The sequence below is a fragment of the Podarcis muralis genome, chromosome 9 (genome assembly GCF_964188315.1).
Source record: "Podarcis muralis chromosome 9, rPodMur119.hap1.1, whole genome shotgun sequence".
In the NCBI taxonomy this organism is placed as follows: domain Eukaryota; kingdom Metazoa; phylum Chordata; class Lepidosauria; order Squamata; family Lacertidae; genus Podarcis; species Podarcis muralis.
In genome coordinates this window covers 5,500,298-5,523,623 of record NC_135663.1, presented here as the reverse complement: position 1 = coordinate 5,523,623, position 23,326 = coordinate 5,500,298, and the positions used below count along the sequence as shown (strand labels likewise).

Below are 23,326 nucleotides of genomic sequence, written 5' to 3'. Positions count from 1 at the left end.
CACGCTTATGTACAGCGACTGCAGTTAGGCTGAAATACTGCACCACAGGTTACATGTAAAGGGGGAGGATATTGGGAATTCCATTCCGCCCTTTGCTGCAGATATGTGGATTGTTACATATCACATATCTGTTTACATTCCAGCACAGATTGTTGGCGTGAGCGGAACTTCCGCTCCGTATTGCTTTTGTTTTCTCTCTCCGAGAAGAACGGCAAGGAGAGAAGCCATGTTTTCTTTGTCCTGATTTATGTATTATAAATACATAGCTTAGTATCGTGTCCACGCCTCAAGCCTCATCTGTTGTGCAGTTTACACTGCTGAGTAATGTGTGCACTGCAGCTTGAGTCACAGACGCACGTCGGGGAGGATGACTGATGGATCTTCGCAACGGCAAGGCTGAGAGGGGAGACGCTCCCGTTGAGGCCGAACCAGCTGGCTTTTCATCTTCCGGTTCCGACATGTACACTGTCTAGGCTTGCACCCCGGGGAGGTCACTTCAGTGCTGCTAACACAGCTGCTTGACTTCACCCCTGGAGGTGAACTCCATTGACGCTTGAGACAAACGGATGCCAGAAGTATGAATAAGTACTTTCTTTTGCCTGTCCTGAGTTTTCCAACATCCAGCTCGGCTGGGTCTCCCCAAGTTCTACTATTATTCCTATCCACTTTTCCCACACATTCTGTCGCGTTCTGCCCTGGCGCACCTTCCCCCCTAAACAGAACCAAAACAAAAAGCCCCGAACGCTGCTTAGTTTTTACACAGCACTTGCAATTAGGATGCTCAGGCGCATCTTTTATTGCGACGAGCGTTAGGATGGCGACACGCTTCATAAACGCCGGCGAATGAAAAACACCAGAACGAGAACAGCAACTAAATGGAGAAGTGAAAGTGCTTTTCATTCTCCCTCACCCACTGAGGCAGCAGATGCTATCGGTTTACATAGCAATTGCCCAGGGAATATTCCTTACAACGAAGACTAACAAGCTGGTTATGAAACTGGCCACAGGGACGAAGACAGTCCAGATTTAGAGCAGGCACCAAATCAATGGGGCGCAAAACAACAACAACCTCCTATATTTATACAACAATAAGAATAACCTATATTTATTCAGGTAATTACTGAAAAGATCCATAAAAAGCAACTGTATCAAAATGAATTATTGTGAAAATTATAAGAAATGTTGTGAAAATTATAAGAAATTATTGTGAAAATTATAATAAATATCTGGAGAGGGGGGAAAGTTTTCCTTGCTCAGGGCACCATATTAACAAAGTCCTCCCCTGGGTCCAGGTGAGTCAGCTCTGCTTTAAACGATCTCCATGCTGCTTGAATCCACACCGTGTGCTAGACCTTAACCTCTGATTTTCCCGTAGTAGAATTGTAGAGTTGAAAGGTAACCCCAGGATTAATCTAGTCCAATCCCCTGCAATGGAGGACTCTCAGCTAAAGCATCCATGAACAGGGCCGGATTCAGGTTTGATGAGGCCCTAAGCTACTCAAAGGGACGCGGGTGGCGCTGTGGGTTAAACCACAGAGCCTAGGACTTGCCAATCAGAAGGTCGGCGGTTTGAATCCCCGCAATGGGGTGAGCTCCCTTTGCTCGGTCCCTGCTCCTGCCCACCTAGCAGTTCGAAAGCACAAAAAGTGCAAGTAGATAAATACTCTGGCGGGAAGGTAAACGGCATTTCCGTGCGCTGTTCTGGTTCGCCAGAAGCGGCTTAGTCATGCTGGCCACATGACCCAGAAACTGTACGCCGGCTCCCTCGGCCAATAAAGCGAGATGAGCGCCGTAACCCCAGAGTCGTCCGCAACTGGACCAAATGGTCAGGGGTCCCTTTACCCTTTACCTTTAAGCTACTCAAGGTAATGGGGTCCTTTATATGTCCAGTTGTCCTTTGCCAACAACAAATTGTCGCTGTTTTTTGTGTTGAATATAGGCTATATGGTAATTTATGCACCTAATAGGTATCTAAAGCCATTTGCACATAACATAACAAAATATGTATTTTATCAAAGTAATTGCTGAACTTATCTTCTATTTTGGAAATGTACATCCAGGGGTTTTTTCCTTTAATTTTTTTGGGGGGGCCACCAAGGGATTGGGGCCCTAAGCTATAGTTTGTTTAGCTTATACATAAATCCGGCCCAGTCCATGACAGATGGCCGTCCAACCTCTGCTTAAAAGCCCCCCATGAAGGACTGTCCACACCTCCAGAGGGAATCCGTTCCACTGACGAACAGTTCTTTCTGTCAGGAAGTTCTTCCTGATCTTTAGTTGGAATCTTCTTCCTTGTAACTTGAAGCCACTGGTTCAAGTCATACCCCCCAGAGCAGGTGAAAATAAGCTTGCTCCATCTTCCCTGTGACAGCACTTTAGATATTAGTAGATGGCTCTCATATCTCCTCTCAGTCTCCTCTTTTTCAGACTAAACATACCCTTCAACCATTCCTCATAAGGCTTGGTTTCCAGACCCTTGATCATCTCAGTCGCACTCCTCTGCACACCTTCCAGCTTATCAACATCCTTCTTAAATAGTGGTGCCCAGAACTGGACGCAGTATTCCAGGTGTGGTCTGGCCAAGGCTGAATAGAGTGGTACTATTACAGTGGTGCCTTGCAAGACGAAATTAATTCGTTCCGCAAGTCTCTTCGTCTTGCGGTTTTTTCGTCTTGCGATGCACGGTTTCCCATAGGAATGCATTGAAAATCAATTAATGCGTTCCTAGGGAAACCGCCTTCAGACCAGGTCCGGGGACAGTCTGTCCCCGGACCTCTTCTGAAGGCTGGGGGGGGGGGGACAAGGGCTTTTCTTCCCACCCCCAGCATTTTAAAAAACCCTGGGACAGCGGAGGACTTCTCCGCTGTCCGGGGCGATCTTAAAATGCTGGCGGGCGGCATTTTAAAATCGCCCCGGACAGCGGAGGACTTCTCCGCTGTCCGGGGCGATTTAAAAGCCCCTGGGAAGGCAGGCAGGGGGGACAAAGACTTTCGCCCCCCCGCCCGCCTTCAGAAGGTCTTCCCGCCCCCCCTCCCCGCTTCGGAACAGCGTTCCGAAGTGGGGCGGCTGGGGCAGGTGTCCCCGCCCCCCCTCCCCGCTTCGGAACAGCGTTCCGAAGTGGGGCGGCTGGGGCAGGTCTTCCCGCCCCCCCTCCCCGCTTCGGAACAGCGGGCTAAGCGGGACCTCCCGCCGGGCATGCGAGGCTTGCTGGCATCTCCCCCAAGCAGGGGGCGGGCTCCGCAGCTCACCCCCTGCTTCGGGATGCAGGCTGCCGCCCCAAGCCTTGCGCGCAAGGCTTGCTGACATCTCCCCCAAGCAGGGGGTGGGCTCCGCAGCTCACCCCCTGCTTCGGGATGCAGGCTGCCGCCCCAAGCCTTGCACGCAAGGCTTGCCAACATCTCCCCCAGGCAGGGGGCGGGCTCCGCAGCTCACCCCCTGCTTCGGGATGCAGGCTGCCGCCCCAAGCCTTGCACGCAAGGCTTGCCAACATCTCCCCCAGGCAGGGGGCGGGCTCCGCAGCTCACCCCCTGCTTCGGGATGCAGGCTGCCGCCCCAAGCCTTGCGCGCAAGGCTTGCTGACATCTCCCCCAAGCAGGGGGCGGGCTCCGCAGCTCACCCCCTGCTTCGGGATGCAGGCTGCTGCCCCAAGCCTTGCGCGCAAGGCTTGCCGGCATCTCCCCCAAGCAGGGGCCGATCTTAAAATGCTGGCGGGCGGCATTTTAAAATCGCCCCGGACAGCGGAGGACTTCTCCGCTGTCCGGGGCGATTTAAAAGCCCCTGGGAAGGCAGGCAGGGGGGACAAAGACTTTCGCCCCCTGCCCGCCTTCAGAAGGTGTTCCCGCCCCCCGCCCCGCTTTGGAACAGCGTTTTAAAATGCTGGAGGTCGGGAGCGAAGCGCTGCCGACCCCCAGCATTTTAAAACCTTCCCGGGACACGGGGAGATTTTAAAATGCTGGGGGTCGGCAGCGAACGCTTCGCTCCCGCCCGCCAGCATTTTAAGATCGCCCAGGGCAGGCGGGGGGAAGGCAGGCGGGGGGGAGCAAAGACTTTTGCCCCCCGCCGGCCTTCAGAAGAGGTCCTCTTCTGAAGGCCGGCTGTGGGCAAAAGTCTTTGCTCCCGACCGCCAGCATTTCCCTATGGGCTTTCGTCTTGCGAAGGAAGCCCATAGGGAAATTCGTCTTGCGAAGCGCCTCCAAAACAGAAAACCCTTTCGTCTTGCGGGTTTTCCGTCTTGCGAGGCATTCGTCTTGCGGGGCACCACTGTACTTCCCTTATGGTGACAGCAGTCACGAAATTAAAAGACGCCTGCTTCTTGGGAGAAAAGCAATGACAAACCTAGAAAGAACCTCAAAAAGCAGAGACATCACCTTGCCGACAAAGGTCCGTATAGTTAAAGCTATGGTTTTCCCAGTAGTGATGTACGGAAGTGAGAGCTGGACCATAAAGAAGGCTGATCGCCGAAGAATGGATGCTTTTGAATTCTGGTGTTGGAGGAGACTCTTGAGAGTCCCATGGACTGCAAGAAGATCAAACCTATCCATTCTGAAGGAAATCAGCTCTGAGTGCTCACTGGAAGGACAGATCCTGAAGCTGAGGCTCCAAGACTTTGGCCACCTCATGAGAAGAGAAGACTCCCTGGAAAAGACCTTGATGTTGGGAAAGATGGAGGGCACAAGGAGAAGGGGACGACAGAGGACGAGATGGTTGGACCAGCATGAGTTTGACCAAACTGCGGGAGGCAGTGGAAGACAGGAGTGCCTGGCGTGCTCTGGTCCATGGGGTCAGAAAGAGTCGTACACGACTAAATGACTAAACAACAACATTACCGGTACTTCCCTTGATCTGGACACTAGAATTCTGTTGATGCTGTCTAGAATACCATTAGCTTTTTTGCTGCACACAGTTTAAAAGCATTATATAGTAGCATGCATTTTGGGGGGGGGGGGTGTTTATAATGTCTGTAGTTGTTTCAGCTCAGAACTGCTTCCCCCTCTGCACACATAATGAATTCTTAAGATCCCCGACATAATAGTGAGAGCTTGAGATCTCATCTCACCCACGGCAGTGCTTACTCATAAGTGCTTTTCATTAGGCGGCAAAAGCATGTATTGAAAGAGAAATGTTTATGGAGCGGGTAATTTTCACCTCATAAAACTAACGCATGATCAAAAGTGGCATTTAAAAAGGGGGGGAGAAAAACACCTTAACAGGAAATGTGAACAACCTGCAAAGGAGAGGTGCTAATTTAAAGCATCTGCTAAAGGACTGTTAGCACCCAATTATTTTAGGCTGTTATTTCTGATAAGCGACAAAACCATCTCAGCCCTTAACACCACCATTAACAGTAATCGTGATACAGTACAGACGTCTTGTTAACAGTACAAGCCATGCTATAAAGAGGATGAACAAGGGTCCATGGCTTTTTAAAAAAAATACAGAGCAATGACGTCACCTGCAAGAGCGCCAAAGTAACTGAGGAACCCTCCTTGCTCTGAACAGCGAATGGAGTGATAACGAGGCTTTCAAGTTCTAAATAAAGTTGATGGCAAACTAGCACAAATACCAAATTAGCTAGATGCCTCTTCTGTTTGTTGGGATTCCTGTTCCATGCCAGCTGTTTAAATGGAAGGGCTCTACTACAACAACCTCACTCCTCTCTCCCCTCCAATGCTGGAATCTTTGCACAAAGCAAAGTCACAGGGAAATGTACTGGAAAGTGTGGGGCAACGTTTGCTTGGTGCAATGCCATAAACAAATCAGAATGAATGCGTAATAAAACAGATCATTCGGAAGTGGTCTTATAATAACTAAAGACTAAACGATGAAGCTTTCTCAAGGGCAAGTGACTGACTGATGGTTTCCAATTCATTGGGGAAAGTAATTTGTCAAGACTCCAACTTTAATCAATAATAAGCACCACTCCTCCCAAGATGGTTATAGGATAGGTGGAAATACCAACTGTGCTTCTATATAAAACACTTGGAGTTAGCACACTGGTGTTAGCAGAACGTGCTGTTTAGGTGAATTAGATTGGAATAGTGACTTACAGTTTCTGGAGTTCAAAGGCTTTATTTATGCAGGAACTGTTTGCAGGATGAGTGGAGATGAAAGAAATAGCAGATATCTTGTCTGAAGAGAACGACAAACAAAATGGCTAGAATGTATGCAAATAAAATAATCTGCAAGTTGAACGAGCAAAATTTTCAACTGTGGAAGTTCAAAATATAGAATTTCCTTGGTAAAGAAGATTTGTGGCAGAGCTATTGCTGACCCATGCCCAGCTGCTAATTGTGAACAATGGGATAACGAAGATAAGCAAGCAAAGGCCATTATCTGTCTTTCAGTGGAAGACTCGCAGATCATACAAATCAGAAAATTGCAACGTGCCTTCAGAGTAATTCTCTGAAGGAGACTATATTCAATTAGGCTGAAACAGGATGCAGATATTCAAACTCAGCAAATGCCATTTTGTTTGTTATTCTCTCCAGAGAATATTTTCTCTCTCTCATCTCAACTCATACTCATCGGCCAAATATTAAATCCTCACTGTGCAACTGAAGTCCACCCATGCTTTACACTTTAACCTAATAAAGCGGGTGGACCAAATTATCTGTGGGAATGTTCAGGGTGGCAGGAGATGATATATTGTTTGTTAATATCCTTCCTAACTTGCGCTAGCAAGTTCCTTTACTTAGCAGAGTTTACATTCCACTTTACATGCACAGCAGATAACTGGTTGCAGGCTTGTGTAAGCCTCTCACTATTATACAATTCAGTCTGTCTCAGATTGAATTGTATAGTTCCCGGTAAATTCCCTTTACTCCCTCTTAAAAGAATAAAGACACAACAATCTTACCTAAACCCCCTCCTTTAAAACAAAACTTTTCCCCACACCACTGCCACTGCTATAGTTACCTCTCCCACCCCCTCCTCTTCTTCCCTTCTCTCCTCTTCCTTCTCTCTTTTTCTCTTCCCCCTCCCCCTCTCTCTTTAAAGAAAACATATACATACACTCATACACACACACCACTGTAGTATACTTTCCCCTCTTATACTATAGCTAAAACTATCACTGCAAACAATCTTACCTAAAGTCAATAAAAGAAGTTTACTCACATCAGTTCACAGTTGGATCCCTGAAGGCAGACTTAGTTACAAATATGTACATGTGGATCTACCCCTTATGGGGGTATAATCCAACTGCTTATGCTAGCTGAAAGCTAGCATAGCAGTCCCTAGCTGAAAAGCTGGTCCAACGAAGAAGGAATTCAAAAAGAGAGAGAGTGCTGCGTGACTCGTCCTTTTTGTTACCTGGACAGGTAAGGTCACGCCCACTTCTAGTCACATGCAAGGAAGGATGCTCCAGCCCAGGAGGAAACAGGAAGTTTCGATTGGTTGGACCAAACATCCCCTTGCATGTCCACTCTAGGAAAACAAGGAATGTTGTATTTGACTGCTCCCAGTGGATTACATCCTCCATTATCATTTACTGAAAACTTATGCTCTGCATGTACTCCTAGCCTCAGCTTGTTACTGCATGCATAAAACCCAAAAGGGAACATTTATCTATGATTAATCCATCAGGAATTAAAGCTGCCTAATCCAGTGTGCACAACCCTCAGAGATAATACGGGGCGCTCTATAAATGAGGCGGCAGCATGCCATCAATCACAGTCGCATCTTATCGACAGCCCAAGAAAATAATTCCATTAGCTCCTTGAGTCACAAAAGCTGGAGGGAGTTCAGCTATCGGTTTTCTTCTTACGCAGTACAATCTGCTGTGCGTTGCTAGCAATGCTTAAATGGCAAAGCCCCGCACCACACTTTCTGGGCTTGATAAATTAACAGGGTTGATCAAAGGTTTGGCAGGCCTTACACTTGCTTCTCTCTCTAGTCAGGCTTTTAATCAGAAGTATTTTCAAAGTACATTAAGGGAAAAGCCACTTGTAGTTAAATTGCAGGTGCAAATCTTCCAAAAGGTAGCAGTTTGACACTCGGCATTCCTGTCGAGCTACCCTTACAAATCTCATGTCTAAGTGCCCAGAAAAGCCCCTGTACTACTGGAGAGCTTGTTCCTTTCTTTGAAAATATGTTTATTTTTTCACACTGACTTACATTCAGATCGCGTAACATAAAATTTACATCAAAATCTTTTTATCTTGGCGACTTCTCATCCTTACATCCATGAGGGTCTCGTTCTCTCTCCTGCCTGCTGCCAGTCCAACTTCTTAACCTTACCTATCCACCTAAACCATGGGTAGGCAAACCAGGGCCCGGGGGCCGGATCCGACCCAATCGCCTTCTAAATCCGGCCCGCAGACATTCCAGGAGTCAGGGTGTTTTTACATGAGTAGAATGTGTCCTTCTTTTTTAAAATGCATCTCTGGGTTATTTATGGGGCATAGGAATTCGTTCACCCCCCAAAAAAAAATATAGTCCAGCCCCCCATAAGGTCTGAGGGACAGTGGACCGGCCCCCTGCTGAAAATGTTTGCTGACCCCTGACCTAAACCCTATATTACAATGTTTTTCTATTTTCTTTCCATTTGAACTTTCCATTTAAACCCGTTTGAACTTTTGTCTGTATTGTGGTCTTATCTAGACTGAAAAGGGTCTACGTTCTTCCAGAGATATTTCATCTTTCTGATTCCTTATTTAAACAATGAGTTCCGCCATTTCTGAGTGCCTCATTCTTCCCTTGACTACTCATTCCTCTTTTGTTGGGATTTCTGATGTTTTCCATTTTTGTGCGTAGAGTACTCTTGCTGCCGTGGTGGCATACAAAAACCATTTTACCAACTACTAGAGAGCTTTTAGCACTGGCCTGCTAAGGGGATGGGGGGGTGTCATCAATATGGCCAAGTACGCAAATCGTCAACTCACAACACATAGATCACTGTTGGGAGGAACACAGTTGAAAGGGATCCTGTGGATCATCTAGCCTGACCCCCCTGCAGTGCAGGAATATGCAGCTGTACCATACGGGGATCGAACCTGCGACCTTGGCATTACCGGCACCATGCTCTAAGCCACTGAGCTACCGCACATCTTATCAGAAACCGGGATGACTTCCGTAAATCTGGGGTGGTCCCTGGAACATAGGGATGTTTGGAGGGCCTGTACTCTTTGAATAAGGGACGCGGGTGGCACTGTGGGTTAAACCACCGAGCCTAGGACTTGCCAACCGGAAGGTCGGCAGTTCGAATCGCCGCAACGGGGTGAGCTCCCATTGCTCGGTCCCTGCTCCTGCCAACCTAGCAGTTCGAAAGCACCTCAAAGTGCAAGTAGATAAATAGGTACCGCTCCGGCGGGAAGGTAAACGGCGTTTCCGTGCGCTGCTCTGGTTCGCCAGAAGCGGCTTAGTCATGCTGGCCACATGACCCAGAAGCTGTACGCCGGCTCCCTCGGCCAGTAAAGCGAGATGAATGCCGCAACCCCAGAGTCGTCTGCGACTGGACCTAATGGTCAGGGGTCCCTTTACCTTTACCTTTACTCTTTGAATGCCGGTTGTGGGAGTCACCTGTCGGGGGGACCCCTGCTTCACTCCTCCCCACTTGAGATCCCCCACTTGCGAAACATAAACTCTGCTTTTTTCGTCTTAGAAAAGCTGAGCCCTTGGATGTTGAACGATAATAAACTTTCCAGCGCTTTAAACCAACAGACCAATTTGATGTGGCATTTTGCCATGACAGCCTGCCCACTTCAGCGCTCTGTTTTTAAAGCACACTTGCTCTCAATCATCGGTGGCACTTTGGGACGGTTTTGTTCCAAACTTGTTTACTTTCGCGCTTTCCATCATTCCAGCTCGGGTGGCGGAGAATCCTCGCTAACTTCGTTTTTCTCCCGATGTCTCCTACGCTATAGAAAGAAGAGGAGTGGGGAGGGAGGGAAGTGATGGAACATTTGCTCCCCGGACAGAACAGAACGTTACACAAGAACTGCATTTTGACACCCCAGAGTCTGTGGTGTTAAAATGCTTTAGTGCACCAGAGATGGTGAGCAAAGGGGCAAGCGAGGATGACACGGGCCACTCTGGACTGTATCCTCCGGGATTGTACGCGGGACGGGATCTGAAGTGTGGCATTATGCTCCTAACCCACCTTACAGGGCTGGTTTGTTTGGGACGTTCAGGTGGTTTGCAATGCACTAACTTATTTAACTTATATGCAGAATTCCTCATGCGAAAGGCTGGGCTGGATGAATCCCAAGCCGGAATTAAGATTGCCGGAAGAAATATCAACAACCTCAGATATGCAGATGACACAACTTTGATGGCAGAAAGTGAGGAGGAATTAAAGAACCTTTTAATGAGGGTGAAAGAGGAGAGCGCAAAATATGGTCTGAAGCTCAACATCAAAAAAAGATCATGGCCACTGGGCCCATCACCTCCTGGCAAATAGAAGGGGGAGAAATGGAGGCAGTGAGAGATTTTACTTTCTTGGGCTCCATGATCACTGCAGATGGTGACAGCAGTCACGAAATTAAAAGACTCCTGCTTCTTGGGAGAAAAGCAATGACAAACCTAGACAGCATCTTAAAAAGCAGAGACATCACCTTGCCAACAAAGGTCTGTATAGTTAAAGCTATGGTTTTCCCAGTAGTGATGTATGGAAGTGAGAGCTGGACCATAAAGAAGGCTGATCGCCGAAGAATTGATGCTTTTGAATTATAGTGCTGGAGGAGACTCTTGAGAGTCCCATGGCTTGCCAGAAGATCAAACCTATCCATTCTTAAGGAAATCAGCCCTGAGTGCTCACTGGAAGGACAGATCGTGAAGCTGAGGCTCCAATACTTTGGCCATGAGAAGAGAAGACTCCCTGGAAAAGACCCTGATGTTGGGAAAGATGGAGGGCACAAGGAGAAGGGGACGACAGAGGACGAGATGGTGGGACGGTGTTCTCAAAGCTACCAGCATGAGTTTGACCAAACTGCGGGAGGCAGTGGAAGACAGGAGTGCCTGGTGTGCTCTGGTCCAGGGGGTCACGAAGAGTCGGACACGACTAAACGACTAAACAACAACCAGTGAGGAACCGGCTGAATGCAACTCACCAATCCATTCTACATGATGGAAGGCCACACTCCCTCACTGGCCCAGCTCTGAGTGGTTTTGCATGGTCAGGATGTGCCCTTTAATTGTTGCATTATAAAATCACAGAATCGTAGAATTTGAAGGGACCCTGAGGGTCATCTAGTCCAACCCCCAGCAATGCAGGAATCTCAGCTAGATCATCCATGACAGATGGCTATCCAGCCTCTGCTTAGAAAGCTCCAAGGCAGGACAGTTCACATTTTATTTATACATCATTTTTTGGTAGGTAAGCCCTCGCAGAAGGGAACGTCCCATTAATACAAGACCAAGATGTAACAAAACTGCAATCAATAAATCAAATAATATAAAATAGCAAAATCATAAATTGCCCACTACGCTGGATATGTGCAATGCCTCGTGTGTTAACTGTGGAACAGAAACTCCTGATTTTTGCACAACTGGATTGTATACACACATATCTACAACCTTAGCCTACAATGGAAGGGTTCACAGCATTAACACCCCAATCGAGCAGAAATCAAGCATGTCTCCCCCTCTCAGGTTCCAGCCTGCCTGTTCCTCTAGCTTCTAGCGCACTTAACTCAAAACTGCCAACTCTGGGCTGTTTTTCTACCAGCGAGTTGAGGGAGGGGGGACCCATTCACCTGTCATCTGGCACAGACTCACTTCCTTTGTTACCTTAACGACCCATACTTAGAGCCAATACCTCACCATGAAACTAGCCTGACTATTCCGGGAATTAGAAGGGCCTCCGCGTACAGCCTACCCCTCCCCAAACTCATAACGCAAAGCAGGGACTCTCCGTTTCAATAGCAAATGATGCCCCTTTGGGCATTTTTTTTCAGTAGCGGCAAACACGGAACAAGCACAAAATTGTTGTGGATTCAAACTGGACCATCGGCATGACATTCTGCTTTACTGGTTGTTCCCCAGTGTAACATTCCCCAATGTTACCGCAATATCGCCGTCCGGAGGGGCGCTCTTGCACTATAAAGCATGACGAAAGCGGGACACAAAATAGATAAATAAGCGGGAACATATTTGTGGTATAGAAAGTTGCAGGCTTTCTGCTGGAGGCTACAACAGACACGAGTGGAAACGACGCAGAGCAAAACACCTTCCTCGCTGGATACTTAAATTTTACTGCTCTGGTCGCTTCCAGAACTATTCCCTTTGTCCATGTTTGTTTGTATTTTCGGATCTAAGTCGTCACAATCCACAAGATTGCAAATTATTGGTAATAGCTATTGATTTGCTTATACAGTTGGTACCTTGGTTCTCAAACGCCTGGGTACTCAAACGCCTTGGTTCCCAAACAGCAAAAACCCTGAAGTAAGTGTTGCGGTTTTTGAACGTTTTCCGGAAGCTGAACGTCCGATGTGGCTGTCAGCTATTGTTTCTGGGGCACCTGCATCAATCAGAAGCTGTGCTTTGGTTTTCGAACATTTCGGAAGTCAAACGGAGTTCTGGAACGGATTAAGTTTGGCACTTTTGCTATTTATTTTGCGTTCTTGAGGCTTTTTCAGTTAATTTGTTTTTGTGACTGTGTAGAACCCAGTTCAGCTACTGATTGGTTGATTGTGTGACGGCAGAAATGGATAAAAGCCCCCAATCCAAACAATGACTATCATAAGTGCAGCTAAGAAAAAAAAATAATTTTATTTTTTATCATCTACAATACAGTACTATCTTATTTATTTTATAGTACACTACATTGATTGTTAATTGGTGGTGCTGTGGTACAGCACCACTGAGCCTCTTTGGCTTGCTGTTCAGAAGGTCGGCAGTTCGAATCCCCGCGACGGGGTGAGCTTCCGTTGCTCGGTCCCTGCTCCTGCCAACCTAGCAGTTCGAAAGCACGTCAAAGTGCAAGTAGATAAATAGGTACCACTCTGGCGGGAAGGTAAACAGCGTTTCCATGCGCTGCTCTGGTTTCGCCAAAAGCGGCTTAGTCATGCTGGCCACATGACCCGGAAGTTGTCTGCGGAAAAACGCCGGCTCCCTTGGCCAGTAAAGCGAGATGAGCGCCACAACCCCAGAGTCGTTTGCGACTGGACTTAACTATCAGGGATCCTTTACCTTCAACTTTTTACATTGATTATTGCTTTCATTTAATGGATCAGTGGTCTCGTTACATAGTAAAATTCATGTTTAATTGCTGTTTTAGGGGTTGTTTTTAAAAGTCTGGAACGGATTAATCCGTTTTGCATGACTTTCTATGGGAAAGCGTGGCTTGGTTTTGGAACGCTTTGGTTTTGGAACGGACTTCCGGAACGGATTAAGTTTGAGAACCAATGTACCACTGTAATTAGTTACAGGTAAAAAACTAAGGGTTTGTGCATGTTATATATGAGTCTTTTATACTATGCCTTGCCTTCATCCTTACATTTCCCTCAGTAAAAATATTTAAAATGCAGTTATCTGACATCTCTGGATCAAGTCCATCCATTTTCGGTAGATGTCAAGGAGATAAAGAACTACATAACTTCTAGAAGACATCTGAAGGCAGCCCTGTATCGGGAAGTTTTTAATGTTTGGTGTTTTTATTATGTTTTTAGATATGCTGTGAGTCGCCCAGAGTGGCTGGGGAAACCCAGCCAGATGGGCAGGGTATAAATAATAATGTTGTTGCTGTTGTTGTTGAATTAATTAAACTAAATAGTTTTGGCTGGGTGTTGTTGTTTTTTAATTATTATTATTATTATTATTATTATTATTATTATTATTATTATTATTTACAAACAAACAATTGTCAAACCACGAAAACAGAAAGCATGCTGCTCAGATGTTACTAGCCCAAGAGATGGAAAGAAGATATAGTCCCTACCAGAGAAGAATGGCAAATTAAACTGATGGATTTTGCTGAAATGGCAAAAATGACCGTAAGAATCAGGAACCAGGAATACCAAAATTTTAATCAGGAATGGAGAAATATATATAATTTACTTTAAAAATCATTGTAAACAATTAAAATTAATAGGAGGACTGGAATGACACTTGTAGTTGAACGTTGGACTATGGTTGCAGTGGAGATTTAATAGAATTGGATTAATAGAGAAGATGTCCATGGAAATTTATGGAATTTTCTTTCTGTTTTGGTTGTTTGACAATTGTTTGTAAATTTCAAAATCTTAAAATTAAATTAAGAGAGGAAGAAGTTTGGGCTGGGTTTTGAACAGAATGTGCAATTGACCTTTGATGTTCTGAATTCTATTGTGTTATTGTCCTCCTTAGGGTTGGGGATGAATTTACAGAACCAAGGTTGGTGGGGACGAACCAAAAAAAAGAAGTTTGAGAACTGCTTATCAAGAGGAATGAGAAGACTTTCCCCAAAGGGCCTGTTTCTCTCAGTTGAGTCTCCATCTATCCAGGCCGCCATTTTGTTCGCTCGCCTGCTGCAACAACTCGCTGAGCTCTCAACACACAACAGTCTTTTATGCATGCATCTCTTTAACACACCCTTTTCAACACAGTGGCTCTTCGCTGCTTGCAGGCCTAAAAATAAATAAATAAATAAATGCTTACCTTCCACGACGGGCAAGAGGTAGCTCTCACTTACGGTCCTCTCTGAATCAGGCTTCATTTTGCCCAAAGTGCACTCCTTTGCAGAGTGTGGAAATGGCAAGAGCAGGCCGGATTTCCTCCTCGGCACTTTGAAAGCCTTGGGGGACAGGAAATGATGCAATAGAAATAGGTTTTTGTGGGGGCACCTTCAAAGCCCCGCACTTTATTCTGGAAAAATGATGCACGCACAATTTCTCTTTTTCCCCCCCAAATAGATATTGACTCTTCTGTTTATTTAGTACAGATTATCTAGTACATCACTAGTGACTGTTCTTAATTTTAATATTTTATTGAATTTTACAAGAAAGGAAAAAGAGAAAGAGAATCAAAGAACAATACATAACACTGTAAACACATTTTTCTTTTTTCTTTTCTTTCTTTTTTAATTTGCATTTTGGGAAACATGTATATAGATGCACGCACAAATTCAGCTTGAGGCCGATGACGTGTGAAGGGGAGAATAATACACACACCGTATATATGCAGAGACACACAATAAAACAGCTATGATCCTAGGATGGGGTCTGTGTTGCAAGAGGAAAGGAGTGTGTGGGTTTTCGGGTGTCTCTCACGGCCTTGCAGAGCAGGGTTAAATTCTAGAGGACTGCAGCTCCAAGTCTTCGCAAACATTTATTTGCATGTCTTTGCTTCGAAGAGGAGGAGGAGGTTGAGAATTAATGCAGAGGTTTTTGCAAGAAGCCAGCCTTTGCAGAGTCTGGTTTTCCCCTCTCCCAAGTCCACAAAACGTAGAGCAGTCCTCTTGACAAATGGGTGTGCAGTCACAGGCCTGAGTTTGGAGAAATACCTGCTGAGGGAGTGTGCCCAAATTTGCAAACAGAGCGGAAAATAATGTAGGCCTAAGGTTGCCAACTTTCCTACTAGGCCGGCTCCGGTGCCTGATAGATACGCACTTCCTGAGGCCAGTTCCCCACTCTCCTTTCTCAGGATTTTTGCATTGGGCTACCCCAAATTCACCATCAGATCACATTGCATGTCCATGGCTACAGCCTGCACACAAAAACACACACATCCACTGTTTCGTGGGGCTGCAATGGCGCAAAAACGTGGTTACAAAGCACGGACCCACATGGATTTTCAGGATTTTTGCATTGGGCTACGGTAAAGGTAAAGGGACCCCTGACCATTAGGTCCAGTTGTGGCCGACTCTGGGGTTGCAGCGCTTATCTCACTTTATTGGCCGAAGGATAGCCAGCGTACAGCTTCCGGGTTATGTGGCCAGCATGGCTAAGCCGCTTCTGGCAAACCAGAGCAGCGCACGGAAACGCCGTTTACCTCCCCGCCAGAGCGGTACCTATTTATCTACTTGCACTTTTGACGTGCTTTCGAACTGCTAGGTGGGCAGGAGCAGGGACTGAGCAACGGGAGCTCACCCCGTCACGGGGATTCGAACTGCCGACCTTCTGATCGGCAAGCCCTAGGCTCTATGGTTTAACTCACAGCACCACCCGCATCCTCACCATCAAATCACATGTCTGTGGCCACAGTATGAACCGCAAAAATCATACATCCACTGTTTCGTTCAGAATATTTATTTTTTTCTTGTTTTCCTCCTCTAAAAACTAGGTGCATCTTATGGTCAGGTGCGTCTTGTGGAGCGAAAAATATAGTAAGTTGTTAGTATCCTTCTGGCTTGAGAGACAATGGAGTGAACCTCCATGGGTGAAGTCAAATAGACTGTTCTTGTCTTTTGGTAAATCTTGACCTACAATACCTAATTAAAACACTTCGCGTCTTTTAACAAAGGTTATCTTGAACATTTTTTTTCATTTCATTATAAATCATATCCCAGTAATTTCAAATTATTTTACAGTTCCACCGCATATGAAAAAGGTACCTTCCTTTTCTTTACATTTCCAGCACTTGTTGGAACTTGAGTTGAAAAAATAATTTGGAGTAGAAATGATATGCAGTTGAAAAGAAAATTTAAGGCACCAGGGATGGGAGTGGAGGGAAGACATGGGGTTCAGAGAGTCCCATTTATGGATTTGATATTGGTTTTGTGTATACTTTTTTTTGTTTGCTGTTGTAGTTGGGTATGTTATTGTTTGTTTTGTTGGGGGGGTTGTTGAAAATGTAATTAAAAAAAATATTTTTTAAAAAGCATGTGTTGTGGGAGCTTTAGAGCAGTGCTACTCAAAGGGGGACTCTTGAGAGTCCCATGGACTGCAAGAAGATCAAACCTCTCCATTCTGAAGGAAATCAGCCCTAAGTGCTCACTGGAAGGACAGATCCTGAAGCTGAGGCTCCAAGACTTTGGCCACCTCATGAGAAGAGAAGACTCCCTGGGAAAGACCCTGATGTTGGGAAAGATGGAGGGCGCAAGGAGAAGGGGATGACAGAGGACGAGATGGTGGGACAGTGTTCTCGAAGCTACCAGCATGAGTTTGACCAAACTGCGGGAGGCAGTGGAAGACAGGAGTGCCTGGTATGCTCTGGTCCAGGGGGTCACAAAGAGTTGGACACGACTGAATGACTAAACAACAACAACTCAAAGGGGTGGAGTGGGGTGGGGTGTTAAGGGAGGGGTAGCACCTCTGGTGGGGGACACGCCATGCTCCTTCTGGGGTAGTAGGTCTAACTTTGATGTCCATCCTGCACTCAGGACTCACCTGTGGCTCCTGGAAGCTGCCAAAATGAGACAGCAGCCACACCTAGGGAACGACTTCGACTGGCCATCTAAACCAGGTGAGGGTAGCTGATGGGTCTCAAACTCTCAGTGAGTTAGGGACTTCCTCTGCATGTAAAGACAGGCTCTGGCAGATGGAGCAGACAAGACCAAGAATGGATCCATTGGTCAAGAAGGCGGGTTCTGCACGTGATTGTAGAAGGAAGTGAGGGGCAGATGGGGAACTAGCAACCTGGGGAGGTAGCCCATCTAGGTGAAGGAAAACTCTCACCCTAAACTTTCACTGCCTTGCAGGACATCTTCAGGAGAAGAAAAGGCTGAGGAGTAAACTCTACACAAATCTGGAGTCCCTAAGGCGGTTGGATGGCACCTTGTACGTCTTCTTCCAGCAACTCCTGGTGTCGAACGCATTGCTCTGCTTTCCTTTGGACCCCATCAGTGTGGCTGAGAGGAGGGTAATGTCTTCTGGGCAGCCCAGGACCTCCATCCACACTGCCCAGGTTTGCGCCCCAGGGAGGTCACTTCAGTGCTGCTAGCTGGCTAAATGAGTCCTATTTGGGCCAGCGAGGAGACTAGGGGAGAATTAGCAGAAGACATCTTAAGGCAGCCCTGTTCAGGGAAGTTTTTAATGTGTGATTTTAGTGTATTTTTGGTTTCTGTGGAAGCCGCCCAGAGTGGCTGGGGAAACCCAGCCAGATGGGCGGGGTACAAATAATAAATTATTATTATTATTATTATTATTATTATTATTATTATTATTATTATTATTTTATTTTTTATTATTGTTGTTGTTGTTGTTGTTGTTGTTATTATTATTATTATTATTATTATAGCTGTGGGATCCCAGAGCGGGTAATCTTCATAAAAAGGGGAGGGGGAGGGAAAGAAGGGGAATAAAAGATCAGGCTTAGTTCACATTGAAAGCCAGGCGGAATAGCTCTGTCTTACAAGCCCTGCAGAAGGAAGTTAAATTCTGCAGGGCCCTGGTCTCATGGGACAGAGCATTCCACCAGGTCAGAGCCATCACTGAGAAGGCCCTGGCCCTGGTGGAGGATAGTCTGACTTCCTTGGGGCCCAGGACTTCTAAACTATCGTTATTCATGGACCTTAAGGTCCTCTACGGGGCAGACCAGAGATGCAGCCCATTGTCTCTCGAGGCTGACGGATGCCAACAGCAACTCAAAGTGATGGTCCACGGAACGGTACCGGTTCACAAACCATCAGCTGACCATTCATCGTGATTCCACCACAGTCCAGGTTGAGTGGGACACTTCAGTGATCTGATATGGTGCCTTTCTGTGGAACATTGGGGGTGGGAATAACTGCCGCCCCACCACACCAGAGAGCTGAGAAGCTCTGCTATAGAGCACACTGCAAAATGCGCACAGGAACAGCATCACTTTCCCCCCTTCTATGTTGTTCTTGTTCCTCATCCAAAACCTGTAACGTTATATCCCAGGCAGGGACTTGCCCTCCGCCTTTGTCTCTGCTTACTTCTTTGTGAAATCACGCCTATCAGATGAACGCCTTGGCACATCAAATAAATGCCAGCACATTCGCAGGTGGGAAATAGCAGGCCTTTCCAAATTTGCACTCATTTGATTGCTTCGTGGGACCTGCCACGTCCTTCAAAAATTCTGGCATTGGCTGCAAACCTCAGTCTGCTTTTTCCAGAGCATTGCACTTTTGCAAGAGGCTCTCAGGGCTGGTTTTGGAGGAGGGAGGTTGGAGGACAAGAGACTAACCCTATTGCAATCAGGCAAGGCATTGTCTTGCGAGCAACAATAGAGTTGGCCTAGACACTCGATCTTGCTTGCGCAGTAACTCAAAGAGCACACAGACCGCAGCGGAAAGAATGGACTCGAGTCACGTAACTGTGATGCCTTTGTGCCCATTACATAACATATTGCAAGCGTACACAAGCTTTACGTTGTGTTTACCATGTCAATTTAACAAAGAAATGAACTTGGAAAGTTTAAGCAAACTTTTTGTTTTCAGTGCTTCCTTCCCTTCCCTGCCCCGCAGCGCATGATGCTACCTAAACAGAGGACAGGGTGCATGCATTGCTGGGTGTGCAACAGCAAGGATCATTCAGTTTGTAACTTGAGAGTTAATTCTGTTATTACTAAGTCAGCCAACCAGGTGTGGGGGGCGGGAAGTGTTGCTTAGCAGCAAGAGCGGCATGATCTCTATTGAGGTAGCATATGCCTTGTTGCCTTGACTGGCTGAGTAGTTCTGAGCGAGTTTTCTTCTGTGTTTGGTTGAATGTTTCCTTGCTACATACAAGGCCTCAAGTAAGAAATACAAAGTCTCTCTGTTTACAATTTCTCCCAAAATTATATAGTCAAACCTCGGTTGATGAACATAATTCATTCTGGAAGCCTATTCAACAACCGAGGTGTGGCTTCCGATTGATTGCAAGAATTTCTTGCACTCAAGTTGAAGCTGTGTCGGACGTTCAGCTTCTGAAAAACGTCCAAAAACCGGAATACTTACTTCCGGGTTTTCGGCGTTCAAGAAGCAAAACATACGATAACAGAGGCATTTGGGAACTGAGGTTTGACTGTACACTGCTTTTGTTCAGTTTACATTCCTAATTCCTTTTCTATACACCCCACCTGTGTTATTTAAGTGATTTTACTAACCTGCACGACTTTGATCTCAAAAATCTAATGGTCTTAAGGGTGTAAATGTTGACATGTTACAAGCAACCACCCTCTTTCGACTCAATTTTAATAATAATAAAAAAAGATTCAGGAATTGGTTCCAACAAAACATGCCATCACTGTTTTGGAGCTGGGTAGGAAAGGAATGGAATTGATACTGTGAATTTTTGCTTCTGGAACCTTTAAGAGTTGATGCCGAATAGCAACCCACACAAGACTGCTTACAGGATTTATTAACAACCCTTAATAAATTGTTCCCCGACCTTTTCCCTTGCTGCATATCCCCTGTGACAGTAAATGCACAGTCCAGGTTGCAAGGTCAAGAGACTCTTCCAATAAGCCGTTGGGTCAGCGTCAGCATCTGTCAGTCGATCGTCGTCCCGATCAATCAAGCCAATGCTCTGAGCAACCTCCATCGATTGGAAGTCCCTGTTCTGAGCAATTCCCTACAAAAAACAAGCAATGGCTGGCTTCTTTGCGAAGGAAGGAGAAAGGGTGCCAAATCTTTTAGTCAGGGGTGGAGTGGGGAACCTCAAGTCCAGGTTCCTGAGGGATAGCTGTGTTGGGTAGAACAAGGCAGTGGCAGATTTACGTATAAGCTAAACAAGCTATAGCTTAGGGCCCCACTCTCTTGGGGGGCCCTAAAAAATTTAAAGGGAAAAAACTGGATGTACATTTCCAAAATATAAGATAAAAAACAAATAAAATAAAACCTACATACAGCAACAGTGTTTTGTGTTGTGTAGGCTCCTGTGAGGATGTGGGTGGCGCTGTGGGTTAAACCACAGAGCCTAGGGCTTGCTGATCAGAAGGTTGGCGGTTCAAATCCCCACGACGGGGTGAGCTCCTGTTGCTCGGTCCCTGCTCCTGCCAACCCAGCAGTTTGAAAGCACGAAGTGCAAGTAGATAAATAGGTGTTGCTCTGGCGGGAAAGTAAACAGCGTTTCCGTGCGCTGCTCTGGTTCGCCAGAAGCGTCTTAGTCATGCTGGCCACATGACTCGGAAGCCGTACGCCGGCTCCCTCAGCCAATAAAGCGAGATGAGCACTGCAACCCCAGAGTTGGCCACGACTGGACCTAATGGCCAAGGGTCCCTTTACCTTTACCTTTAGGCTCCTATGATGTAAGTCATGGGCCCCGCCTGCTAGCCTGCTCCCTAAAATATCACTGGTTTGCTCATTTCTATATACAGTGGTACCTTAGTTCTCAAACTTAATCCGTTCCAGTAGTCTGTTCCAAAACCAAAGCGTTCAAAAACCAAGGTGCGCTTTCCCATAGAAAGTAATGCAAAATGGATCCATCTGTTCCAGACTTTTAAAAACAACCCATAAAACATTGTATTTCACTATTAATATACTTCTTCTTAATTGTATTTCAGTTCAACAATTACTTTGATAAAATACATATTTTGTTATGTGCAAACGGCTTTAATAATAATAATAAATTTTTATTTATACTCCGCCCTCCCCAGCCAGAGCCAGGCTCAGGGCGGCTAACACCAATAAAATTACAATAAAAACATAAGGGGGGGGGACCAATTTAAAATACAGGTTAAAATACAATTTAAAAAGCAGCCTCATTTTAATAATAGCCCATAGATCAAGACCATAAGGGGAGGGAAACATAAGGGTCAGACGGAGTCCAAACCAAAGGCCAGACGGAACAGCTCTGGCTTGCAGGCCCTGCGGAAAGATGTCAAGTCCCACAGGGCCCTGGTCTCTTGTGACAGAGCATTCCATCAAGTCGGGGCCAGTACTGAAAAGGCCCTGGCCCTAGTTGAGACCAATCTAACCACCTAGCGACCTGGGTCCTCCAAAATGTTGTCATTTGTGGACATTAAGGTCCTCCGCGGGGCATACCAGGAGATACCTTTAGATACCTATGAGGTCCATAAATTACCATATAGCATCTATTCAACACAAAAACAGCAACAATTTGTTGTTGACGAAGGACAGCTGGACATATAAAGGGCCCTGTTACCTTCAGTAGCTTAGCGCCTCATCAAACCAAAATCTGGCCCTGAACATAAGACTCAATTTCAGGGTCCTGGCTTCAAGACCCACATTGCACAAAAGATTCCTGCATTGCAGGGGATTAGAATGATCCAACTCTTTGATTCTAGGAGCCAAATTTGACCTTCCAGTCTTTTCTATCTGCCCCTCAGGACTCCTGGCAAGCCATACCCCTCCTTGGGTGGCCCAAGTGGTCCAGCACTTTGTTCTCACAGTGGCCAGCCAGACTCCTGTGGGAAACCCACAAGTGCGACCCAAACACAAGAGCAACTCTCCCCTCCTGTGGCTTCTAGCATTGCTGGCTCTGACTATGGAGACAGAGCAAAGCCATTCATTCATTCGCTCATTCTTTTCAAGTTTATACATTTCACAAATTTTATACATTTCACTAATTTTACAGCCGTTTTGACATTTCAAAACTTGACTTCCATCCCCCTCTTTCTGCGGTTCCTTAAATTTATTTTTAATATCTTCTGCATATCCAAATTGACTTAATCTGCTCATTTATTCATCATTCTTTAAATATATAGGTAAAGGTAAAGGGACCCCTGACCATTAGGTCCAGTCGTGGCTGACTGGGGTTGCGGTGCTCATCTCGCTTTACTGGCCGAGGGAGCCGGCGTACAGCTTCCGGGTCATGTGGCCAGCAGGACTAAGCCACTTCTGGCAAACCAGAGCAGCGCACGGAAACACCGTTTACCTTCCCGCCGGAGCAGTACCTATTTATCTACTTGCACTTTGACGTGCTTTCAAACTGCTAGGTGGGCAGGAGCAGGGACCAAGCAACGGGAGCTCACCCCGTCGTGGGGATTCGAACCGCCGACCTTCTGATCGGCAAGTCCTAGGCTCTGTGGTTTAACCCACAGCGCCACCCGCGTCCCTTTTTAAAATATATTCTCTTATAGAATTGCAGGTTGTGACAATAATCCTGCCAATGTTTCTATCTGTTTATAATTTATCTGTAAGTATTCAATAAACCATTTCCATTCTTTTATTTTTTAAAAAATTGTTATCTTGATTTCTTATTCTTCTGGTGAGTTTCGCTATTTCTGCATATCCCATAAATTTTTGTAGCCATTCTTCCTTTACAGAGACTTCTGCTTTTTTCCATTTTGGGGCAAGTAACATTTTTGCCGCTGTAGTAGCATACATGAATCAGTTTCTATACATTTTAGGTAGATCTGTCCCTAAAATTCCCAAAAGAAAAGCTTCTGGTTATTGATAACCCTCTCCTCATCCATGAATTTGTCTAACCCTCTTTTAAAGCCATCCAGATTGGTGGCCATTGCTGCCTACTGTGGCAAGGAGTTCCATAGTTTAACTATGCCCCGAATGAAGGAGGACTTTATTTTGGCTTAATGCAGTTTGTTTCCTATGATTCCCTAATAA

At 46.1% G+C, this 23,326-nt stretch overlaps 1 protein-coding gene across 1 annotated transcript in view; it reads right to left on the bottom strand.

Annotated features, from left to right (window-relative positions):
- The window catches only part of SLC4A11 (solute carrier family 4 member 11), a 229,296-nt gene extending 214,646 nt beyond the window's left edge, over positions 1-14,650 (bottom strand). The window contains exon 1 of the mRNA XM_077933725.1: positions 14,575-14,650. Coding sequence (XP_077789851.1) covers positions 14,575-14,632 — 58 coding nt within the window. The 5' untranslated portion in view covers positions 14,633-14,650. The remainder of the gene's footprint in view (positions 1-14,574) is intronic.
- Between the last annotated feature and the right edge of the window lie 8,676 nt (positions 14,651-23,326).